This window comes from Trachypithecus francoisi, unplaced genomic scaffold (genome assembly GCF_009764315.1).
Source record: "Trachypithecus francoisi isolate TF-2019V2 unplaced genomic scaffold, Tfra_2.0 Lachesis_group5, whole genome shotgun sequence".
Lineage (NCBI taxonomy): Eukaryota > Metazoa > Chordata > Mammalia > Primates > Cercopithecidae > Trachypithecus > Trachypithecus francoisi.
In genome coordinates this window covers 87,239,029-87,262,552 of record NW_022681470.1, presented here as the reverse complement: position 1 = coordinate 87,262,552, position 23,524 = coordinate 87,239,029, and the positions used below count along the sequence as shown (strand labels likewise).

Sequence of the window (23,524 nt, the reverse complement as noted above, 5' to 3'; positions counted from 1 at the left end):
GCCTTGCTCTGGATTAGGCTTTTGCTTAAGGGAATGTCATGGTTGGACTGTTTTTCTATCCGGACCACTACAACTTTCTCCATATCAGCAATAAGCCTGTTTCATTTGCTTATCATTCGTGTGTTTACTGGAGTAGCACTTTTAATTTCCTTCAAGAACTTTTCCTTTGCATTCACAACTTGGTTAACTGTTTGGCACAAGAAGGCTTTCAGCCTATCTCAGCTTTTGACATGCCATCCTCACTCAGCTCTGACATTTCTAGCTTTTGATTTAAAGTGAGAAGTGCGGGATTCTTCCTTTCACTTAAACACCTAGAGGCCATTGTAGAGTTATTAATTGGCCTAATTTCAATATTATTGTAATTAGGAATTACAGAATAGGGAGCTCCAAGAAGCAGGAGAGAAACCAGGGAATGCCAGTTGGGGGAGCAGTCAGAACACACACAACATTGATGGATTAAGTTCACTGCTTTATATTGGTGTGGTTGGTGATGCCCCAAAACAATGACAATAGTAATATCAAAGATCATTGATCACAGATCATCATAACAGATACAAAGAAAAAGTTTGAGATATTGTGAGAATTACCAAAATGTGACACAGAGACACAAAGTGAGCACACAGGTTAGAAAAAGGTGCTGGTAGACTGGCTTGACACAGGGTTGCCACAAACCTTCGGTCTGTAAAAAATGCACTCTCTGTGAAGCACAACAAAACAAAACATGATAAGATGGGGGCATGCCTGTTTCTTTACTTAAAATAGCATGGAATAGCAAATAAAAAACACCATGAAGGAGAGAGAGAGACAGAGAGAGAGGCACATACACAACATGAATGGAAGAAGAAGAACTTTATATTTACTACTTTGCATGGCACTTTTACCCTGCCTTTTGAACACAGGTCCTATGTTGTCATTTTGCACTGGGCCCTGGTGCTCTTGTTGGCTCTGGTTCTTCTCATTGCAATGCCTCCTTCTTTCTTTGCCTGGCTAATTTCCCCTCATGCTACAAGACAGTTAGGCCAGCACCTCTTTTTGGAAAAGGGTCCTGGGCTGCCTCAGTCTCCCTCTGTGACGCACTGTGGCCTGTGCCCTCCAGTGCTCACCACCCTGGTTAAAGTCATGTGTCTGTGTTGGTCTCACATACAAGCTGTGCAACTCCAGGACAGGGCCCCTGCTGTATCTGTCTTTGCATCCCTGACACCCACGGCACTCACACATCCTGAGTGCTCAGCACTTAATACTGGACCAAATCCGAATATTGTTTCCATGCTTAGAGCCCTCTCTACCTCTTTTAGCATCGAGTCCCTACTTCTCACGTCCTTCATCATCAGGCCCCGGCTCCCTACTCTGGAATTCCATCACTCTCCCTCATGTGTCTGTGCTGGCACACCTGGGCTGCCTTCCATTCCCTGCCCACCTCGGCCCATGCTCTTGGCTCTGCCTGGAGAGTTCTTCTCTGCCCTCTGAGCCTGGTGAGCTGGGGATCAGCCTCAGAGAGGAGCCCCATCACAGAAGTGATGCGACGCCCCTGGACAGCGTGCATCCATTGCCGGCCACACTTCCCACCTGCTCGGCCACTTCAGTCACTGTTGCCTCCCTAAACCTTTGGGAAAGTGACCACTTCTTGCTCACTTTGGATCTTTGCAGCCGAGCACGCTGTAGTGCTGGATGAATTATTAATACTAGTTGACTCTTTATCCTTATCAAGAGGCTTAGACTTTAATCCTTTACCACCTGCAAGGACATATTTTATCCATTTTATATCCTTATTTCTAGGGCCAGAGGCCCCTGTGTTATACAATGACTGGATTCCCAGTGGTTTGAGGGAATTGGATTAGCAGCGTCAGCAAAGAGACTGAGACCAGTGGAGCTGGGGCCGGGGGAGCTGCCTGTCTAGTGACTTAGAGTCTGGGCTCTGCAGAGGCTCTGGAAGCTGCCCCAGCCCACGTCAGCATCGCCTTCCTTGGGCTGCCCCAGACCAGCCTCCCTGACACGAGACAGGCAGGACTGGCCATCACGCCCCATGGTCAGTGCAGCTGGCCAAGCCTTGGGGTGGTTACAGTCATCTGCTTTGTGGGGGAGACATTCTTCATAGTTCATGGTATTTCCTAGATTCAAATAGGAGCCAGGCTCTCTCTGGTATTGTCATAAACTGACTGTCCTCTTTGTCTACTCCTCCTACCCACCCTCCCCGACTCCAAACCACCCCCTTCTACAAAATGTATGAGGAATTGTAGTTGCTAAAGTTTGGGAATCTGCAGAGCCTTGGCCACGTGGCAGTTTCATTTCGCTGCAGTAGCCTGAGCTATTCCCAAAGCCAGGGCTGTCGGGGGCAGAAGCATCTTCTTGGATGGTACCAATCATACCCAAACCCCGGCTCCAATTACTGACAACATTTTTCCTCTCTCTGCCCTAGAGCTATACTATGGCCAAATGCTTTGTTTGCACAGCCAAAAATAAATTCTAATTTACTTGTTTTTGGATTTTTTTTTTTTGAACATTTTATAACTATCCTGAGAATAATGGTAGACATCTTAGGACATCACAAAATCAGGATTGGAAACTATGGGATAAAATCTTTCTTTTAAAATTAGCCCTGTTTACAATCACATCTTAAATAGCTCAAAAATCAAAATTACTGGATTCATCAAACAGCAAACAAGCTTTCCCAGGTAGCAAATCAGTGGCCCGTGTCTATTTCAGCCAAAAGCTTTTTATTTTACTGATGACTGGGAGATGTCAGCACATCACAGTCTTCCTTGGCCAGGCACAGGCAAGTCAGGGGTCTGCAGAGAATGTTAGGGTATGAAAATCCCATCCACACCAACAGCAGCTGGAGGGAGGCACTTGGCAGTGATAAACTATTGAAAATAATTCCCAGAAACAAACTTGTCAAAGTTCCGCATCGCCTAGACAGCCAAACCTTTCTTCTTCTCTGGGCCACCCCCTCCTCTCACCCCTTGGCATTTGAAGAACACACTACATCTGTGTCCATGTCTATTTCTTCTGCAGTCAACATATGAGGTGAGAACCCCAGTTCCTCCGAAAAATGCCACGGGTTAGTCTTTAAGCAAACCTTACATCCTCAGCATGATGATGCTATTCTAGTTAAACAGAATATTGAACAAGAGAAAATGTCATTCCTACCAGCAGGTAAATGGCTGCTGGGACACCGGGCTTCTCTGGGCATCAGCATCTCAGTCAGGCTACTGGAGGGGGAAAGAGTTCTAAGTGTCCCTGAAAACAGCAGAAAAGCCTGCTGGTGGCAAAGCCCTGGGGAGGCAGTTGGGGACAGGCTGGGTTCTGGGACCCAGCTTGGTAGGTTATGGAGAGAGTGGATACCTCACTCCTGGCTAGCAAGTCACCGAGGGAAGAGGCTCCCAGGCTGGCAAACACCATTGCCTGATGGCATACAAGGTGTGTGGGTCCTACCTGCAGCCTGTCTTCACTGTTAGCATTCTGGAAAACTGTGGTAGGGGTGACAGAGGCCAGATTTCTAAATATTTGGAGGGATGTTCCCACTCACCCAAGGGTGACAGGAAGCTGAAATGGTGAAGTATGGGGGCGCAGGGAAGTTCACTCCTATGGCAGAGGGGGAGATGGAGTGTTGGGCTCAGGGCCTGTTCTCAAGAGCGCAAAGGCCAGGCTGTCCAGAATGGGTGCACAAGTGGCAGCCTCTGCTCCGACCCCAAGGCAGTCTGCAGAAATACAGCAGGAACCCCACTTCAGAAACTTAAACATTCTCTCCTGCTCCCACCCTCACCTCTGAGGCCCAAGAACTGCCTTCTTGCTTAGCTTCCTCCAGGCAAGGGTTCATGAGATTTTGCCCCAGGGTCCATTTTAATGGGCTATTTCACTGCTCTCATTCTGCCATTATTCTGAAACTTTCACCCAATAAGAATCCATTGCTGTATCATGACCTGGTAAACTCCCCGCGGAAAACCATGGCGTATACTGAGACCCAGAGAAGGCAAGAGATTTGGCCAAAGTCACACAGTTATCAATGGCAGAGAGCAGAGTGTCTGACTCCCGGCAGGTGCTCCTTCACCACCCTGTCTCTGGCAGCAGCTCGTACCTTATGCTGAGGAGGGATTGGGAAAGAGATTGCCAAGGGCAAGAAAAGTGGGAGAAGGGAAAGATACGTATAAGGCAGGCCATATCCTCTGTCAAATCAAGTGTATTTTTCAACAAACATTTTGATGAAATTATTACTCAATAGTGTTATTTTTCATTCATGATCAGTGGTGATTTAATGAATGTTTGGTTTAGTTCTTTCTGGAAGAGACATTTGTAACTAGCTCCCATTTTTCCTTTTGTAGTTGCCTTTTTTCTCTACTTTTCTATTTCACCGCTCTGAGTTCTCTTGGGCCATGGAGCTCCCAGGCACAGAATAGGGCTGCATTCTCCATGCTTCTGGAACATACCTTGTTCTTTTAGACCTAACAGTCAGGAGGCTTCCCTTCTCTGCTTAGAAAACTCCTATTCAGGCCTGGCGCAGTGGCTCACGCCTGTAATACCAACACTTTGAGAGGCTGAGGCGGGTGGATCATGAGATCAGGAGATCGAGACCATCCTGGCTAACACGGTGAAACCCCTTCTCTACTAAAAGTACAAAAAATTAGCTGGGCGTGGTGGCAGGTGCCTATAGTCCCAGCTACTCAGGAGGCTGAGGCAGGAGAATGGTGTGAACCCAGGACGTGGAGCTTGCAATGAGCCAAGATCGCACCACTGTACTCCAGTCTGGGTGACAGAGCAAGATTCTGTCTCAAAAAAAAAAAAAAAAAAAAAAAAGAAAAAAGAAAAAAGAAAAAAGAAAACTCCTATTCATCCTTCAAATCTCAGCTCAAATGAAACCTCCTTAGATAAGTTTCCCCAGGCTTCCTGGCAGCCAGGCCAAGCTAATATTCCTTCTTTCTTTCCTCTGTTTTTCCATCCCTCTGCTACAGCACTTGTCACATGGTGCCATGATGTTTCTATGCTCTCCACGAGTGGGGTTCATGATTTTGCACTGAGGCCCATTGCACTGGCTATTCCCCGGCTCTCCCTCTGCTGCAAATCTGAGACTTTCCCCCCAGTAAAAACCCTTTGTTCTTTTATGACTTGTAAACTTACCACAGAAAAATTCACTTATTAATCACTGGATACCCCAATAGCCATCACAAAGCCTCGTGTAGGGAAAGCCCTCAACAAATACTTATAAAACTGACTCCTGAAGCCAAATCTCGGCTCCATTAATTTATATCTCTATTTTAGGAAAAAGAGTCCCACTCTTGCCACTGGCACAGTTTCAATACATAAACCCTAGATGTTAAAGCTAATCGGTGGTCAAAGGCGTCACTCCATTTGCCATTCCCATAAAGAAATTTGACCATCTGGTCCCTCCCTCTCCTTTCAACATATTTCCAGGCTCAGCCTTTTACTTGAGCTGATCAGGAGACCAAGGCCAGATACAATGAACTTACCTATGACATTCCGGATGTCATCTTCTTCTTCGGGGCTCAGCGTGGGGCTGGCAGGGGTTGTTCCCTGCCCATCAGGAGCATCTTTCCCCAGCGAGTCTGTTCTGACTGTGGTGGGAGGCACTGGGACTGTGTGCACAGCTTCCATCAATGCCTCCCTGGGAGACACTGCCGGAGGAGCTGGGGCTGCTGGTTGCTGGGTGGCTGTGTGGGCCACGGTGGTGGCTGGTACCTGAGGAGAAGGCTGCAGGACTGACTCCCTCGTGGGATCTGGAGACACCAAGGTTGTTTGGAGTGTTGCTGAGAGTGGTTCCACTGAGGCACGGTTGGCAATGCTAGGAGCTGAGGTTGAGGGCTCTGGCAGGGCCGAGGACCAGGGTGCGGTCTGAGCATTCAGGTCGGTTGTCACAGCAGTGCTGTGTCCCTGATGGGCGGCTGTGGGCCTTCGGGTGGCACTGGTCATCAGGTCATTGTGTCTCAGGAGCTGATCTTCAATCAGCAAATCCACTCCATTGTCACCGCTGAAAAACTCATCTTCTGTGAAACAAACACAAGGTTCACTGTGGCACGGGAGAGAAACAAGCTACAGATGACAAGAGCACATGGCAATGGGCAGGTGAATTACAGGGTGCCTTTCCTTAACACGATGGCCTGACTTAGAGAGGGGGCCTGGCTGGGATTTCGGAAGAACGTGGACAGGAGCACAGGTGGAAGGACGTTGAATTTCCAGGAGGTTTCTCTGAATTGACTGCAGCCATGCTCCCCCCAGGACTCAGAGGTCACTGGCAGGACGCATCGGGGTCCTAAACCCCAATGGCTGGGAGTAAGTGAGTCATCCAATCCATCCATCCAACACATGTTTATGGAGTGTGGATAACAATAGCGAGCAAAACAAGGATTCTTGTTTTGCTTGGAGCTTCTATTTAGTGGTGGAGACGCTAAATAATAGACAGGATTGTGCAATTGAAGGTGCTATGGGGAACAAAAAGTAGGGTAAAGAGGGTCAAAAAAGCTAGAAGGGAAGGGAAACTTGCAGAGAAGAATAAAGTGGTGAGAATGAGACTCATTGAGCTAGGGAGATGAGCAGGTGCCTGGAGGAGGTGAAGGAGTCAGTTGAGCAGCCATCAGGCACAAAGATTCCAGGGGTGATTAACCACAGAGCAAAGGCCCTGAGGCAGGACATGTGTGCAGTGGCCCAGGAGCAGCGAGGTGGCCAGTGTGACTGAAGCAGAGGTGATGTCAGAGCGAGGACAGGTGCTGGGCATACATGACTTACAGGCTGTGTGTGGAGTTCAGTTTTTATTCTGAATGAAATGGGGGAGGCTGCAGGATTTTGAGCAGAGATGGAACATGGAGAGGCAAACATTTCTTACAGAGGACACAAAGAGCTCTAACCACAAAAGCAATAATTGGTCAAATAGACTTCATGTGCTCATCAAAAACACCATTAAGGAACTAAAAATGCATGCCATAGGTAGGGATAAAATACTTGCAATACATATGATGGCAAAGAACTTGTAATCAGAATATGTAAAAAACTCCCACAAATCAACAACACACACACACAAAAGACCAAAAAGCACAGTTAAACGTGGGCAAAATGATGATGCCAGCTACTGGGTGGAGAATAAACATAGTGTAGGCAAAGGCAGAAGCAAGGAGACAGACAGGAGGCTGCTGCATCAGCCCTGATGGGGAAGGACCTGCTCAGACACACTGGGGAGAGGGGAAGAGCTGGGGCCTGCTGGGAGTGCTGGGCAAGGAAAAGAAAGAAGAGAAGAGGAGGAGGAAGCGGCGAGGAGGAGCACAGGAAGAGGAAGAAGCCTAAGGAACCAAGGTAAAGGTGAAGTGAAAAGGGATCATCTCTCTTCCATGAAAAATGAAGGACAGAGATCGAAGGGGAGGTCCTGGAGACTCAGACAGGAACCTCAGGGCCCTCGGAGGGAGGAACAAGTGGCTTGGGGCTCTAAGCCAGTCAGTTCCCCCACGCCTCAGTTTCCTCACTGCAAACGGGGAGGACTGGACTGGAGGGCATTGAAGTCCCTTCCAGCCCAGCCACGCTCTGCCATATGGTATTCTTCAAGCCCAGAGAAGTTAAGTGACTTGCCCAAGGCCACTCAGCGAGCTGTGAGGAAATGCAGTGGCAGCACTGGATAACAGGGTCACAGCAATAATCAGAATGCAGGAGGGGTATATGGCTCCCAGGAAGGCCAGCCCCCTATGGTCCAAATGGTGACTCCCTCCCTGCCCTGCCTCTGGGGCCACCCTGTTGACCCCAACTCACGCTGCTCTTCAATGTCATTCTCTTCTTCAGAGACCTTGGCTTTATAGTAGGTGATGCCCCTGATGACGGTGGGCTGGGAGGCCGGCCGGCCTCTCAGGTGGACCTGCCTCTGCAGGGGCCGCTGTGACTTCACCACCTCAGGTGGAGCCAGGGGTTGCTTCTGCAGAAGCTCGATGGAGTTGATCTGCTGGGACACAGTTTCTTCCTGCAGAAACCGCTCTTCATACTGCTCCTCAAAGGGGACACAAGGGAAGGTCAGGTCACTGGTCAGAGAGGCAGTGGGCAGGTGGGGGCAAGGCTGGAGCCAAGGCTGTGCTAATAACAGCAACACTTCCGAAGAGCCAAGCACTGTTCTAAGTGCTTTATACATTTACATATGTCAACTAATTTAATCTTCTCATCAGTTCTATGAGGTAGGACCTATTTTTATCATGATCATTTACATTTCAGGAAACTGAGGCACAGAGAGGTTATATAAATTTCCCAAAGTCCCACAACAGGTAAGTGGTAAGGCAGACTGAAGCCAGGATGTCTGGTTCCAGAATCAACGTCTGACTGCTGAAACTCTTGGCTCTCCTGAGCCACTGGATCTATGTTCAGCCTGTTTTCTCTGCCTGGAAAACCATTATACCTCCTTCCCCCATATATCTACTTCTCGAGGCCCTGCTAAAATTTCAGGTCCCCAAGGAAATACTCCTGGACCTTCTAATTCAGAATTAATCAATCTTCCCCAAGCCTCATTTTGTGCTTTATGGCAGAGATTTCTCATTGATTACCCAAATTCCCTGCCCTCTTGTTCCTTACTAATGAAGACCTGGTTTTATGGGAGTGAGCATGTGACTGAATTCTGGCCAGTGGGGTATAGGAAGAAGTTGATGGGATGTGCATTTGGAAAAGTTCTGTATAAGGGGGGCTGATTCAGCTGGGAGGCGTCTTTTGCTCTCTTCCTCATTTCTCTGGACTGAAATGTGGACAGAATAGCTGGAGCTGAGCAGCCATCTCGTGATCATGAGGGGATTTTGAGGATGAAAGTCACTAACGACATCTTGGAGCTAATCATGCCAGCCCTGGACTGCCTGCCTCCAGAGTTTCTTTTACATGAAAGAACAACAAATATTTCTATTGTTTAAGGCACTGTATTTGGGTCTCTTACCCAAGCCGAACACAAGTCCTAATGAATACAAGTCTGTGCTTCTGCTGTAGCGCCTCTCCTAGCCTGCTTTCCACAGGCACTATTTAGTGATGTTGCTATCTCTGCAGACTATGGGAATCTGAAAGAAGAAAGACCATTTCTTGTTCATCTTTGATTCCGCTGGATGGAGGTTCCCTAATATTTGTTAAATTGAATTTCTGAATCACAACAAATCCCAAGGAATTGTCTACATTGGTAACTAACTGGCATTTGATTTTGTCAAAACAAATGATGCTCACATGGCCCGGTGACTGGGCATCTGGATGGCGCTGTGAGAGTGCCCCATGACAGCTCTGATCATGTAGATGGACCACTCTGTCCGCCATAGAGCTGCTACCCAAGGAGGAGCCCCTGTGTCCACAGTGTGGCAAGATCTCTGGTGCTGTGTCGGTTTGTCCAGTCAGATTCCTTGTCCAGGATTATAATTACCCACCTTTGAAAGCAAAGGACCTTGGGCACACGACCTGTGAACTGACTGTGCTCAAAGTCAGGGCCACCCCACAGGTGGGTCCAGCTGCTTTGGTGGCTCCATCAGAGAAGTGTGGAAGCCTGAGAGGAGTGTGGCCCAGCCCTGCTCTCCCCAGGACTCCAGTGGCTGAATAATGAAGAGGCGGCTTCCTGCAGCCCCCTAAACCATGAGGTCCCTTCTCAACCAGGGAGAGGTGAGTGAGCGCCCTTTAATCTTGTAATTCTAAGCCCGGGGGAAGCCACCCAGAGAGCAGAGCCCATGTGGAAACAAAACCTGTGTTCCCAGATGCCCAGTGACCTGAGGCAGGGCAGGGCCTTTAGCCACTCCATGTTGGCTGTAGGAACCTGGCCACCATGGCCAATGTGCTCCTTTTGCACAGGAAGAAGCAAACCAAGCTCTTGCTTTGATCTTTACAATTTGGCCTGGAAAAAGCCCTGAGTCCTCATTACCCCCAAGGACACGCCCAAGCCTGTGCCTGTTTTCTCATGACAAGAGAGTTCTGGATGGCACCACCGATGGGGTTGTGTATCTCTCTCTCCCCAGCACACAGTGGTGACCGACTCCTGAAAGGCAGGGGACACCCTTCTGCCAGCCTCCCCTGTCTGCCCAGAGGAAACAGGCCAACTTGCCCGGCTGTGCCTGGGGCAGCCCCTACTCCTGCTCCTTGCCCCTCCCTCAATTCTCTGTTCTTGCTGGTGATGTAACCTCCACCTGAGCTGTAGCGGGTATCTGGTTGGTGGAGATGATATTTTAATGAACACCTATTATGGCCATGTCCTTTGTATTATTTTTAACCCTTACAACAATGGGGAAAGTAGATACCATCATCCATATTTTACAGATAAGGAAACAGAGGCTCAGAGTCGTTCAGCAATTTGGTTGAAAGTCAATCAGTTCAGTGGCTGAGAGCAGCAGTTCTCAAGTCACACAACTCAGGTCAGCCCCAGGCTGCCTGCCCTCAGAGCCTGCCTCTTCCTTCCATTAAGCCTCTGCCTGCAGCTGTGACCACAGGACTAACTCGCCCGCCATCCAAAAACTCGCCTGCCTCCCATAGTCCTCCGGGCCGTGGTCTGGCTCCCACCCAGCAGACTTGGGAGATCCCTCATTTCCCACTAGGAAGAGCTGCTGGGCAGGCTGTCAGGAGACCCTGGCCACAGCCCATGACTCAGACACTGAAGGGCATCTAATTATCGGACCCTGGTCTCCCTCTGCATTGCAAAAGCAGGTTGTCATTTCTTCGCCACAAACCCCAGGAACTGTCTTTAATTCCAGGCTCTCAGGGAAGGGTGGGAACTGCAGTGCTTTCTCCCAACCAAGGAAATGGAGCAAGACCATGGACAGCCCTTGCCAGAGAACATATAATTTCCTCGGATCCACGGGCGACAGGCTGCGCTGGGTGGCAGCGGCCCCCTCCAAGCTTCGATTTCCTTTCTCTGTGAATCCAAGAGTCTGTTGTATGACTTCAGCTCCTGGAGTTGAATGTTCCTACTCCCACCTTGCTCTCTCCACTCTCACCCTGCTCTCTCCATTCCCAACCCTGCCCCCAGAGCCCCATGCCAACCCCCCAGGCAAGGACCATCTTAGAGAGAAGCCCTCAACAAATTACCACTTACCATTCCAAGAAAGCTCTGACATCATCTACAGGAACCCTAAAAATAAACAACCAAACCCAGTGCCCCTTCGACCCGCTTTTTGGCATGGGGTTCACTAAACAGAGGGATGGCAAAAGATCCTGCCTTGGGGCCTCCTGCACCACTTCCCCTTTCTGCCCCACCGTCCTTGTGGGGAAGGATTTTGCTAACTTCAGCAGCGTGATGAATGGGGACTGGAGGAGGGGAAGGGACTTTGCTGAGCAAGGAGAAAAAGGGTTTGGTGTGTTTGATTTGGTTTTTGCTGTTTGCCCTCAGGAATTCTGAACTGGGTTCCCGAACATACCACATAATGTGTCATCAAGACGACAGATGCATTCTTAAGCTCAGCCGACTGGGAAACTGGAAGCCAGAGCGGGAAAGGGACACCTGGCTCCGTTGGGCAGCTGGGCCGCTGATGCCAGGTGGGCTGAGATAAGAGACACTGAGCCCAGCTGTAATGAGTGGGAGCCATCAAGTTCCCTTCCAGCCCAAATGTTTTCTGGCTCCCTGGTTTATGAGCTCAGACCCACTCAGAGATGACCCACCAAGCAGACTAAACACTTGCTCAGTAGCCAGCATGTCAGGTACACCCAAAAATGAGAATCAAAATAATTTTTGAAGAAATATGATATTTCCAAAAAAGCACCAAAGTAGTCATCATGGGCAAAGCCAGAAAATTATTGACCTGTTTTATATCTATTTTATGGTTTGGAATTTTTATTTTGAGTTACATATTGGGGAGGGTGGAGGCACCATACTCTTTTCAGGGCTTGTTGCCTCAAAGGCCCCAATCTGCCTGCAGTCCTGCCTTTGGAACATGTGGGCCTAAGATCCCCAAACCCAGCTGCTGCCTGCCTGGCACCCTTTGATGAACTGCCCTACCCAACAGTTTCAAGCCCACATACCCAGCCTTCCTTCCTCTCTTATCTAAATCCTTAATGGCCCAGGCAACACAGTCCTGCACAGCAATGCTTCCCAAAAGTTCTTCATGTCACAGCATACAGAGAAACCAGCTCAGGGGCTCCAGCTGTCCCAGGCCCTGCTCAATCCACACTCAGAACGACTCCCCGAAGCTGAGGGGATCCCTCAATGGCCCACCTGGAACCCACTCCCCAGACACCAGTGTGTCACAGCTCTGCCATCTACCATCAACCCCTGGTAACCAGTTAAAATCAGCGAAGTCTCTCTTAAATGCTGTCATCCCCTGGCTGCCCAATGACCCCTTTTACAATACTTGATCCAGACCCATCTTGCTAATAGTGTGCCTTGCTAATAGGACTCTTCAAGTCCTGCCACCAAAACTTATCTGTTTCCTCTTCCTTTTGGACTATCACCCAAATTAATGCCTATTTCTTGGACAACAATTCCGTAAATAACCCAATACATTAAATGGCAGCATTTAACCATTAGTACATAAAAATAACTTAGTAGTAATTGGAACCAAAAGAAACAGGCACCAAATGGGGAGGCATTTTTAAGCAAGCAGGTCTTTCAGTATCACTCAAATCACATTAGACAGTGTTCCCATCATGGGTAACTTTGTGCTAGGAACACAACTAGGTAGGAAGAAACAGAGGGTTGAGACCCTTTGCCACCACTTCCCAACTGAGAGAGCGAGACCATGCCCAAAGCTGGATCTGTTTCCTTATCTGTAAAATGAGGATATTGATCTCTGTCCGGCCTGCTTTTCTAGGGCTGTGATGACAGCCACATGGTATAGGGATGAAAATATGTAGTAAATTACAAAGTCCCCTATAAATGAGGAGGGAGGAAATATAATTTGTTTCCAAACTGGGGCATTTTTGAGAGTAAAAGAGGGTGCTATTAATAACCATGCCAGGGCCAGGTACGGTGGCTCACGCCTGTCATCGCAGTGATTTGGGAGGCTGATGCAAGAGGATTGCTTGTGACCAGGAGTTCCAGACCAGCCATATTTACAAAAACTACCTAGCAAGACCCCATATTTACAAAAATAAAAAGTAACAAATTTGTATTACCAGGCATGGTAGCATGTGCCTGTGGTCCTAGCTAACCAGGAGGCTGAGGCAGGAGGATCACTTGAGCCCAGGAATTTGAGGCTGCAGTGAGCTATGATCACAACACTGCACTCCAGCCTTGGTGACAGAGCTGGAACTTGTCTCTAAAAAAAAAAAAGAAAAAAAAAATGCTATGACAGCAGGAGTAAACCAGGATGGTCCCAGACAAGCCAGCATGCATATCTTCCCTATTTACAAACACAAGAGATGTTCACAAAGGTGGGACATAAGATTGTGAAAAAAAATAGGGGCTGGGACTCAGACTCAGATTTCAGTCCTGGCTTCGACACTTGCTGAACCTCTCTGGGCTTCAGTGTGAAGTAAAATGGGGTCAACCGCTCATCAAATCTACAGAACCTGCAGAACTATTGTATGGATGAAATGAGCTCATCTTTGTTAAAAGTCTGAAGTCTGAAAAGTTCTATGCAGAGGAGAGATGCTGGTATCATGCTTCCAGGGCTTGTGATCAGAGGCCCTTGGAGGCTGGGGCTGTACCTCTGGGTGGGCGTAGGCTGCCGCCGCATCCCTCTGCAGGGCTGAGCGGATGTCTGGCATGCTATCTAGGATGTTTTCAGAGCAGTTTTCTTTGCCTCGCTTATTCATCTCAGTTCGAATTTCTTCTATGTCCTCTTTGATTTGTTCGTTTTCCTTGGTGAGGTTTTTAGAAACTTCCTGAGAAGGAAAAAAAAAAGATGATCCATTAAAGCACCCGAAGACAAGCAGGAGGCAGCTAGCAGCCATCTTCACTCAGAGCACATAGACACAAGAGACAGGCTGAAAATTCATCCAACAAATGATTGGGGCTAGAGAGTGTGCCCAGTCCCAGGCTGAGCACTGGTACCAGGTCCCCTGGCAGTATTTCCAGGGCAGTTCAGCCCTGGTATATCCAACTACAGGAAATACTGCCCAAACTACCATAGTTTTTCTATTAACAACATTGCCAAGTCTCTGGGCCACCAGGACACCAAGCTCTTTTTCTGTCCTTTGTATATAGTCCACCCTTACTCCGTGTTGAAGAACATTAAAGAATTCCATTCACTCGCATCCCATACATGTGAACCAGTAGCTCAGTTAATGAAAGAGGGGCTTTCTAAGTAATTTTGGAAGAGGTGGCCAAACAAACAAACAAAAAACAACAACAACAAAACTACTCTGCCTTTTTAATGAGCAGAAACCATTCCCTGGTACTTTAAAAACATCATTTACATAGAAAATTGATAGGCCTGCTTCAAACTTTCCTATTTACTCATAAAAACCGTTTCACTACATGACCCCTCACTTGGCAAATTAGCCATGCTCCAGACCTGGTTAATATCAGAGAGGGTCAAGGCTACATTTCAGTCAACCAACACTGGTGAGTACCTCTTGAGTGTCTAAGTGTAGTGCTACAGAAAGAAAGGCTTTAAGTATCCTTGGGGTTCTGGACCTGGGTGGGGTGGGAGAGATGTCAACTATAACTGGAGACAGACAAACCATGTCAAGTTCTGTAAATGCCAAATGTGAGGTTTCCTGAGTTCAGAGCAAGAGGAGAGTGGGGGCGTCCCAGGTAGCTTCCTAGAGAAGGTGAACACTGAATGGGATTTAAATCAAGGAAAGCTGTCGACAGCCTTAGAGGTGTCCCTTCTCCTCTAGTTATTTTTAAAGAGATTTGACTACATTGAGATCCAACTTTGGCCCTCATACTAAAGTTTCCATGAGCATCTACATTTTTAAATGTGATGTCCTCCGTTGGGCCCTGTTTATGAGGTTGAGGAAGCAACAATGTAAAATACAGGATGTGTTTGCTTTCCATCTTTCTTTAACTAACAGACACAGGAAGTGTAAAAGCTGACATTGCCAGGCACAGCTCTGCAGCTTGGTGGGATGCTACTAACATCCTAGAGGAAAAGTCCCAGTGTTGCAGAGCCAGGGGACGTGGGTATATCCAGGCAGTGACACCCAGACACTGCGGCTCCAGGGGCTCCTACAGGGGCTGCCCAGAGAAGCCCAATAGGTGCTTGTTAAATGAACCTGGCTCCCGAACCATCAGCCATGCCATTCTTATGGCATTTCATTGCATGTCAGATCCTGAGCACTGGAAGGGCTCAGTGTGTTCCATGGCACTTAGGCTAAGCCAGCCTCTCTAAATTGCACAGAATTAACTGTGAGAGCTAAATTCCATGAGAAAGAGGTCTTGTTTTAAGAACGCCCAGAATGAGTGATCTTCCTGGGTGCACAATCACTCCTGATAGGTGTTGTCTATCAGGAGGTCAAGTGTAATGGGTAAGAGCATGGATTTTGAAGGAAACCGGTTCACCCCTCCATGCTGCTATTGCTAGATCTGAGATCTCAGGCACATTACTGAAACACGTCTGCTTCAGTTTCCCATCTGTAAAATGGGGATAGTATTAGCACTTTTCCTATAGGTTGTTAGGAGGATTGAGTGAATTAATATATATGGATGTGCATGAAACATACCGGACTAAGTGGCTGTTATTTTTCATAAAATGTTACAGCTGGAATGGACCCAAGAACTCATGCCTAATCTTTCATTTCACCTGAGGCCCAGAGCAAGAATGTGACTTGCTCAAGGCCACTACAAAAAAGTGACAGAGTGGAACCAGCACCCGGTCTCCTAGCCCTTGCTCCTTCAGCTCACCTGTTGGATCACTAAGAACACCAGGAGAGGATCCTGGCACACATACAGCTCTCAGCAGCACCAAGCATGCCAAAAAGCCAGAGAATACTTGCAGTTTGGGTTCAGGATACATGACAGGATATGCATAGATGCTGAGAAATACAGAAATGTTGGACTCTCATAAATCCTCACTATTCAAAGTGTGGTGCAGAGTTCAGCAGCATCAGCATCACACAGGAGCTTGTCAGAAATGCAGATTCCCAGGCCCGCTCAGACCTGCCAAATCAGAATCTGTATTTTAACAAGATCCCCAGACGCTCTGCGTACACATTAAAGTTTGAGAAGCACCGCCTTAAGTGGAGAAAGCTTGGGGCACAGCTGCTTGAAAAGTGGACAGAAATGTGTGAGAAGGTCTGTTTTATAGGAGCTAAGTTCTTTCTGGGACTGATGGGAAAAGTTCCTGGCCCCTTAGTGGGGTTCAAGCATTTCTATAGTCCATCAGCACCTGCTGAGAGCAACACCTGCGGATGCCTTTCCTGTAGCTCTCACAGCCTAAGACAGATCACCAAGCCCAGCAAGTGCAGGGATTCAATGTGTTACCTTTTTATTAAGGCGTTCATGTGCTCAGTGCTGCACTGAGGGTTTAAGGGTGAGCAAGGCCACTGGGATCCTGCCCTGGTGAAGGTCACCCTCCATGAGGGGTAAGTAGGCAATAGACAAAGAAATAGACAAGAAAATATCGAGTGAAAAGTGCTCTGCAGAGACTCTGCCAGGGTGATGTGACAGACACAGGCACTGACTCCTCGGTCAGGTTGATAGGCTTCTCTGAGGAGCGGACTGAGGAGTGTCCACACCTGCGGCCCAGCACTGGCCCCAGGACTCTACTAAAGGCGCTGATACCTCTGGGTGGACTGGCTGGCTGGGCCTAAGCATCCTTATTATTTGACAGAAGATCTCACTAGATTCCTAAACATCGTGCATCAGTGGGTGTGGCATGCTCACTGTGAGGCAAAGGGCGCCCCCCCAGGTCTTGGGGTTTCTAGGGCCCTAGGGAGCCCCCCTTCACATTGATTTATAGTCTCCCATCCCCTTTCGGGTGTCAGTGAGGAGCTGTTATTCTGCATTTCCACAGAGGAGGGTTTTAGGCAAGCCTGCCCTGAGAACCCGGAGGAGTAGTACAGTTTATTCCCCTCACGGGAATGGCAAAGCCCGCCAGCTGCCTGAATAAACAAGAAGCTGGCGGTGGCATCACCCCATTGGCCGGCAGGGCTGAACCAGCTGGTGTCCCCCAGGGCAGCAGACACAGCTGCCCCTCCTTGGCAACCCCCAATCAGCCACCTCTAACCTGGGGGTGCTGACCCTCAAGAGCTCCCCACCTCTCCCTGGGACTCTGCGCTCCTCACACCAAAGGCCTTTGGTGAGGCAATTCTCAGGAGATGCAGGGGATGCCACCTGCACAGAGTGCCCTCGATTCTGCCCTGGGGGATAGGTGAACCCCATGATCTCATGCCTCAGGCTTTTCCCCCGGGACAGCTACAACCATGACATTTATGGTGTGTGCAACTTGGCTCATGGGCAGTGCTGGCAACGTGGCAGAGGAGGTGGGAATTGCACCTATCTGGCAGAAGCAAGTGTACCCATGGCCCCTGCCAAGGATCCTGGCACAATGAAGAAGAGGGAAGGGAAGAGGGAGAAAGAGCAGATAGATAGAGGGCTGGGACAGAAGGCTGGACACAGCCAACTGTGGCAATGAAAGATTTGGGAACTTTGTTCTCATGATTTCTTGGGCCAGGCAGAGCCAAGGAACTGAGAGGTGTTCATAGAACAAGTGCCATGTGCAGGACTGGTATGCAGTTGGGCACTAGAGGGTGCCTGATGGGAACAGGTGTCCACTGGTGCCACACTGCCAGATGGAACAGGTGTCCACTGCTGACTTCAGCCAGATGCACACACACCAGAGGGAGAGAATGTGCAAACAAGGCAGGGACCCTTGTCAAAGGGGAACCGGATGCAGGTGGAGTTAGGAGTACAGCCATCAGTCAGCCCTAGTCAGTATGGCTGGTGTTTTGACAAGCCATGGAGGGCCGGCACAACCAGATGTGTAGACTGGTGGAATGGGTATGAAGGACACAGACTGTATCCTGACCTTGTCCAGCTCTTAGACACGTGTGCGTGTGCCTGGGTGAGACTGTGTAGTGGCTTAAGCCAAAACCTTAGGACCAGGGGAAAGATGACCATGGGGCAGAACTCTGGCAGTTCTCTGTGGTCTCGCTTTTACAACCAGAATCAGGGACAGGGGTGTGTGTAGGGGAGGGTCTGGCTCTGGAGATCAGGTGTAAACCCACACCACAGTCACGGCCTGCTTATATAACCACATAGGGCAAGGGATGAAACCTCTCTAGGCCCCAGGTGGAAAAAGAAGGAATGATGACACCTACCTCACTCAGGCTTGGCATGGAGATGGATGAGGGGCTGCATGTGGTACAGTGCTGGGCACAGAAATCGGGCTTGAGGCATGTGGGTGAAGCTGGAGTGGAAGGGACCCCTGGGGTCTCCATAGCAGATATGCAGGTGGAAAAGGAAAGGGAAGCTAGGGTTTGGTATGGCTGGCGTGGGGAGGAAGGTAAGTACCCAAGGCTGGTGTGCTGTAGAGAGACATGTTAGACACCTGTGGGAGTAGACGAAGCCAGACTGCAGGTGGGCCAAACCTTGGCCCCAAGTCACACAGCAGGTGCACACAGCCACATCTAAGGAGGCTGCATAGGAGGCCGCCTGGTAGGTCCTGTGGGCATCAGGATTCCCTGGCAGATAGCTGGATGTGCACAGGGCTAAGATCCAGATGGCAAGCCCAAGGGCATATGGGACATAGTTTCTCGTGGGAGTGAACTAAGCAAGTGTGAGGGTAACTGGACCCAAGGAGGGAGGGCTCGCAGTTCCCATCAGCTCACCATGCTCACCGTTTGCACCATCCAGGAGACAGCTAGGACCAGATGGCCTGGGACAGCCACCCCAGCTGACAGCTGTCTCCTAGCCCCTGATAAGAATGCTGGGGAAGAGAACAGCTGGAAACAGCCGGCGCTCCTGGTGGCAGGACAGGCGGGCCGTGGCCTAATCCCTCTGACCACAGCTGATGGGAGAGACAGGCAGGCCTGGGTTCAGGGAGCCACCAGCTGCCCCATTGAACACTCATCCAACCAAACAGATGTGGAGCATCCGTCCTACATCAGGTGCTGGACCAGAGCCTGGGAAACAAATATGACTTGACCCAACTTGCCCTTAAGAAGTCCAGGGCCTGGCAGGAGAGTCAAACAAGGCAACAACAAGAAGTCCCAAGCCTCTGGTGATGAATTTCTGTATTAGGGATAACCTTACCCCTTAAAATAGGGCCACTCGAGCCATGCACGCCTGCACATCCTGGCAGCTCTAAACTGTTCCTAGGCAGACAGATGGAGGGCTGACACTTGCACTGTAAGTCTCTTTAGCTGAGAAGAAAACCTTATTTTCCACAATGGCAAATTAGATTTGAAGTATATACAACCCCAGGAGAGGTAATATATTGGCTTTAACTCATATTAAGATGTAAATTGAATTAAATAGCGTTAGGGCTGAAATATATCTTAGAAACATTAACTTCAACCCTCTGCCTTTTCACGTATGAGGACACTGAAGTCAGGCCGGGTAAGCAGTGCCCCTCTCCCAGCCTTCACTTGAGGAAGAAGAGTGAAATGACTTACAGCAAACCCCTCGGAGAGAGGAGATTTGATCAGGAGAGAGAGTGAGCCCTGGGGGGTGTCTCGACAGGGGTACAGGGTGTGAGGAAAGGGGAGGCTTGGAAAGAGACAGCTCCCCCAACTCACAGCCAAGTCTGCACAGATGAAAATTACGTTTTCTTATTAGCTGGTGAAAAGATATATCCACTAGGGTCAGGAATGCTTCTTTGATCATGCCTTTCAGTCCAGAAACACAAAAGCCACCAGTGCTTTAGGTGTGGGGGAGAAGACCTCAGCAATGCCTATGCCAGTACATTCTGGGGAGCGGGCCAGTTCTGGGTCTGGTAAATCCATCGTGGACTTAAATCTTCCTTGGAGGCAACATTATCAGGAGAAAAGGCTTCAGCTGGGACACAAGGTTCCCTTGTGCCATCTATGCTCATGGGTGTGGTTTGCAAATTCCAGCAGGTAGATTGGAGAAAATGGAAAGAGACACACACCAGAAGGGACAAGGCAGAAATCACACTATGGAAAGCTTACAGGCATGCATCTATTTTAAGAGCATGGGCTATGCACCCACACATATACAAAGGCACATGTGCACATAAGCATTTCAAGCACTTATAAACACTTACAGGTATCCTGCAGCAAGGTGGGAGTGGGACATTTCTTCAATAAAATTTGCAAATTTTACAGAAATGACTGAAACCAACTAAAGCCTTGATGCTGAAGATTATTTTAATGATCTGTCCCTCTGTTTGTCTTTTTCTCCACTTTAGTAATCAATCTGCCCCTGGAAGCAGTATGTGCTGCTCCGGGTTGAACACCATGCCTCTAGTCCTGCTGCCTTCAGAATCCACCTTTAGGCCTGGGCAGCCTACAAGTCTTCGGGTCTCTGAGTGCACTAGGAGCTCGGATGAAGTCTTTTCTTGAGCTGAGTGAGTGCCACCGCCAGCTCTGTATGCAACAAATAGGGCTTGCCTTTGCCTTTGGAAATTACAGATTTTCTTTATAGACTTTTAACTCCTATATCTTCAGATACTTATGTTCTGTGCCCACCCACCCCTCAACTCCAACATGTACCCACACTTCCTGCATGCCCTTCCCCTTCCCAGCCACTCACAGGAAAGAAAGGTCAGTTGGGGTCTATGCTGGACTGCTGACCACCTTGAGTGTTTCTTGTTCCTGGAGCAGTTCTGAAACTGTTTTATGAGGTTTCAGACCTCCCCCAGTGAACTGGAAAGATATTTTTGGAGTTAAGTTTCTAGAACACAGCAAAATGATCCTATTAAGTTATACCCTCCAAATTGACAAAATCTGGAAAGTCTGACAATACCAAGTGTTGGTGATGATGTGTGTAGAACTTTTTTTTTTTTGAAACAGAGTCTTGCTCTGTTGCCCAGGCTGGAGTGCAGTGATGTGATCTCAGCTCACTGCAAGCTCTGCCTCCCGGGTTCATGCCATTCTCTTGCCTCAACCTCCAGAGTAGTTGGGACTACAGGTGCCTGCCACCATGCCCGGCTAATTTTTTGTATTTTTAGTAGAGACGGGATTTCACTGTGTTAGTCAGGATGGTCTCGATCTCCTGACCTCGTGATCCACCCACCTTGGCCTCCCAAAGTGCTGGGATTACAGGCGTGAGCCACCATGCCCAGTGTGTATAGAACTTTTATACCCTGCTGGAGGGAATGTAAACTTATACTACTACTTTGGAAAACAGTTTGGCAATATCTCATGAAGTTGAAGATAAGCATAACTAATGCTTACCTTCTAGTTCCATGTATCTAATGTACCATAGAGAAATGCAGGCACACATGCACCAGGGTACATGCACAGGGATGTTCATGTACAGGAATGTCCATGGGGCTATTCTCAATTATGAATGCAGAAACTGGAAACAATCCACATATCCATCATCAGGAGAACAGATAAATTATAGTATATTCATACAATAGAATACTACACAGCAATAAAAATGAATGAACCACAAGACACTAAAACAACATAGATAAATATTAAAAATATAAAATTGAATGAAAAAAGTCCAACACACACACACTTCTGTAAGATTCTATGTATTTAACATTCAAAAAAGGCAAAACGATTACATTTAAGGATGCATCCTTAAATGATGAAACCATAAAGAAAAATAAGGAAGACGCTTAACATAAAAGTAAGGATAAAGGTTCCCTTGAGGGAAGGGTATGAGTAGGAGAGAGCATGTGGGGGCCTTTTGGGGTGTTAAAATTGGTCTGTTTCTTGAGCTGGTTGGTGGTTACATAGGCATTTTGTTCACAGTAATTTGTTAAACTACATTCATTGTTTATACACTTTTCTATGCATGTGTCATTTTTCATTGTTTAAAGCAAAATCATTCCATAAGCAGAGCTACTCCCAGAGCTGATTTTACCAAAAGGTAAACTCAAAATAGTTCAGATTCCATTTCTCTCTCCTTCCTTCCTCTTTCATCTGCAAATGAAGTTTCCATTCCTACCTCCTCCTATATACTCAAGGTGGAACTGTGGCTGTATCCCATAAATGTGTGCTTGCTTATACTGCCAACCATTGATCTTACTCTGGGCAAAATGCCTCTCCAGTCTGACCCCTTTTGTCTTGTCTGACCTCCAAAGACCTCCCATTGGGACTCAAGAATATTCAAGGACCAGGAGCAGAATTTAACTTCCATTCCTCCTGCAGAACCGAGCTGGAGAGGGAGTGTTTTTTCAATTTACCCAACATTCTGCCTTTTCAATTACTGCAGATTCCAGACAGTCAGCTGGCATGAGCCTTGAGACAAACTCAAGCAAATACAATGCACCACTATTTGGGCGCAGGGGCCCAGATCCATCTGAAGACTACTGTCACACTTCAGCACCCTATCACCTTAGGCTCTGTAGTTGGGGAAAACTCCTTCCCGAACTCAACTTTAAACCTGTTTAATGGGACTATGGGATACAGTCACAGTTCTGCCTAGAAATTTCCTTGGAAGAGCTATTGTTTGAAATTCCTGTTAGGAAAAACTGATGCTTGCAGGGCAGATGGCAATGATTTGAAGACACTTACAGGGTTGATTAGAAAGAGCCCTGGACCAGGAACCAGAAGGCCCTATACTTCCTAGCACTGTGATTTTGGCCAAGTCATCTAATTTCCTTGATTCTCACACTACCCAGGAACAAATGGACTAAATGTATATGGAATGCTTTACAAAACATAATATGCTATATAAATGTAAGGGATTATTATTATTAAGGTCCAATCTTTGCTACTAAACATACCACAGTTTTGGCAAGGAGATACTCTCACTGATGTAACTAAAACGGTTTTTTGCAAAAACCAGGTCACTGTGTGACTATATAGATGATACCACCCTGCTGGGACAGTGGTACTGCATCAAATTCACCCATACTCCCTCCTGAGCAGGGAGGGCTCAGCTGTTGGACAAGGCTGTAACGAGACTGTGGTCCTTGGACAAGCCCAGCCCACTGGCCTTCTCAGAGACTGAGCACCTGACCTTAGCCTCCAGAGCACTGTACTCTCCCCCCAAATCTATCTTTCTCAAGCTGTGTTCTCCAGGCAGAATGGCAACTGTTTGGCTGCCAAGGTCAGGCGAAAGCAGAAGAGGTTGCTGTTGCTCCTGTCCCTATAGAAGAGCAATCCCTTTCTTAAAGGGGCATTGCACATTTGGATGGTTCTGGGGGCCTAGGAAAACACAGGCACCTCCCAATATGGGATCTTGGTTTAATTCCTTTTGAATGCATCTGAAAGAACCAGAAAGTAGTTTTAACTAGGAGGAAGAGTCCGAAGCCTGCATGAAGTCCATTGGTAGTGGGATGGTGCTGACCATCCACAATGTCATCATTCCAGCTGCTAACATTGAGGAAGGAGATACTCAAGATGCCCAGGGTCCTAGTTCTTTGAGAGAACCCCTTGAAGAGAGTGGCAGACAGCGAGGAGGAGGCTGATGCAGTTCTGTTGGCCACCCTGATCTGTCTACAAATTTCAGGATCCAAAACCCTGACCCCTCTCATCAGACCTCATAACTGATATGATTAAGGACCTACCAACCCTCCCAGAGCCAACAGCCATATTCAGAAAACACCTCATCATAGCATTGGAGGAGCTAAGC

At 48.2% G+C, this 23,524-nt stretch overlaps 1 protein-coding gene across 2 annotated transcripts in view; it reads right to left on the bottom strand.

Annotated features, from left to right (window-relative positions):
• OLFML2B (olfactomedin like 2B) overlaps window positions 1–23,524 on the bottom strand; it is a 40,103-nt gene that overhangs the window by 9,074 nt on the left and 7,505 nt on the right. Inside the window, exons 4-6 of one of the 2 annotated variants that reach the window (XM_033197303.1) lie at window positions 13,567–13,743; window positions 7,744–7,975; window positions 5,463–5,996 (exon numbers count right to left, since the gene is read on the bottom strand). In XM_033197303.1, coding sequence (XP_033053194.1) covers window positions 5,463–5,996; window positions 7,744–7,975; window positions 13,567–13,743 — 943 coding nt within the window. The remainder of the gene's footprint in view (window positions 1–5,462; window positions 5,997–7,743; window positions 7,976–13,566; window positions 13,744–23,524) is intronic. The other variant, XM_033197304.1, reaches the window with a different exon arrangement.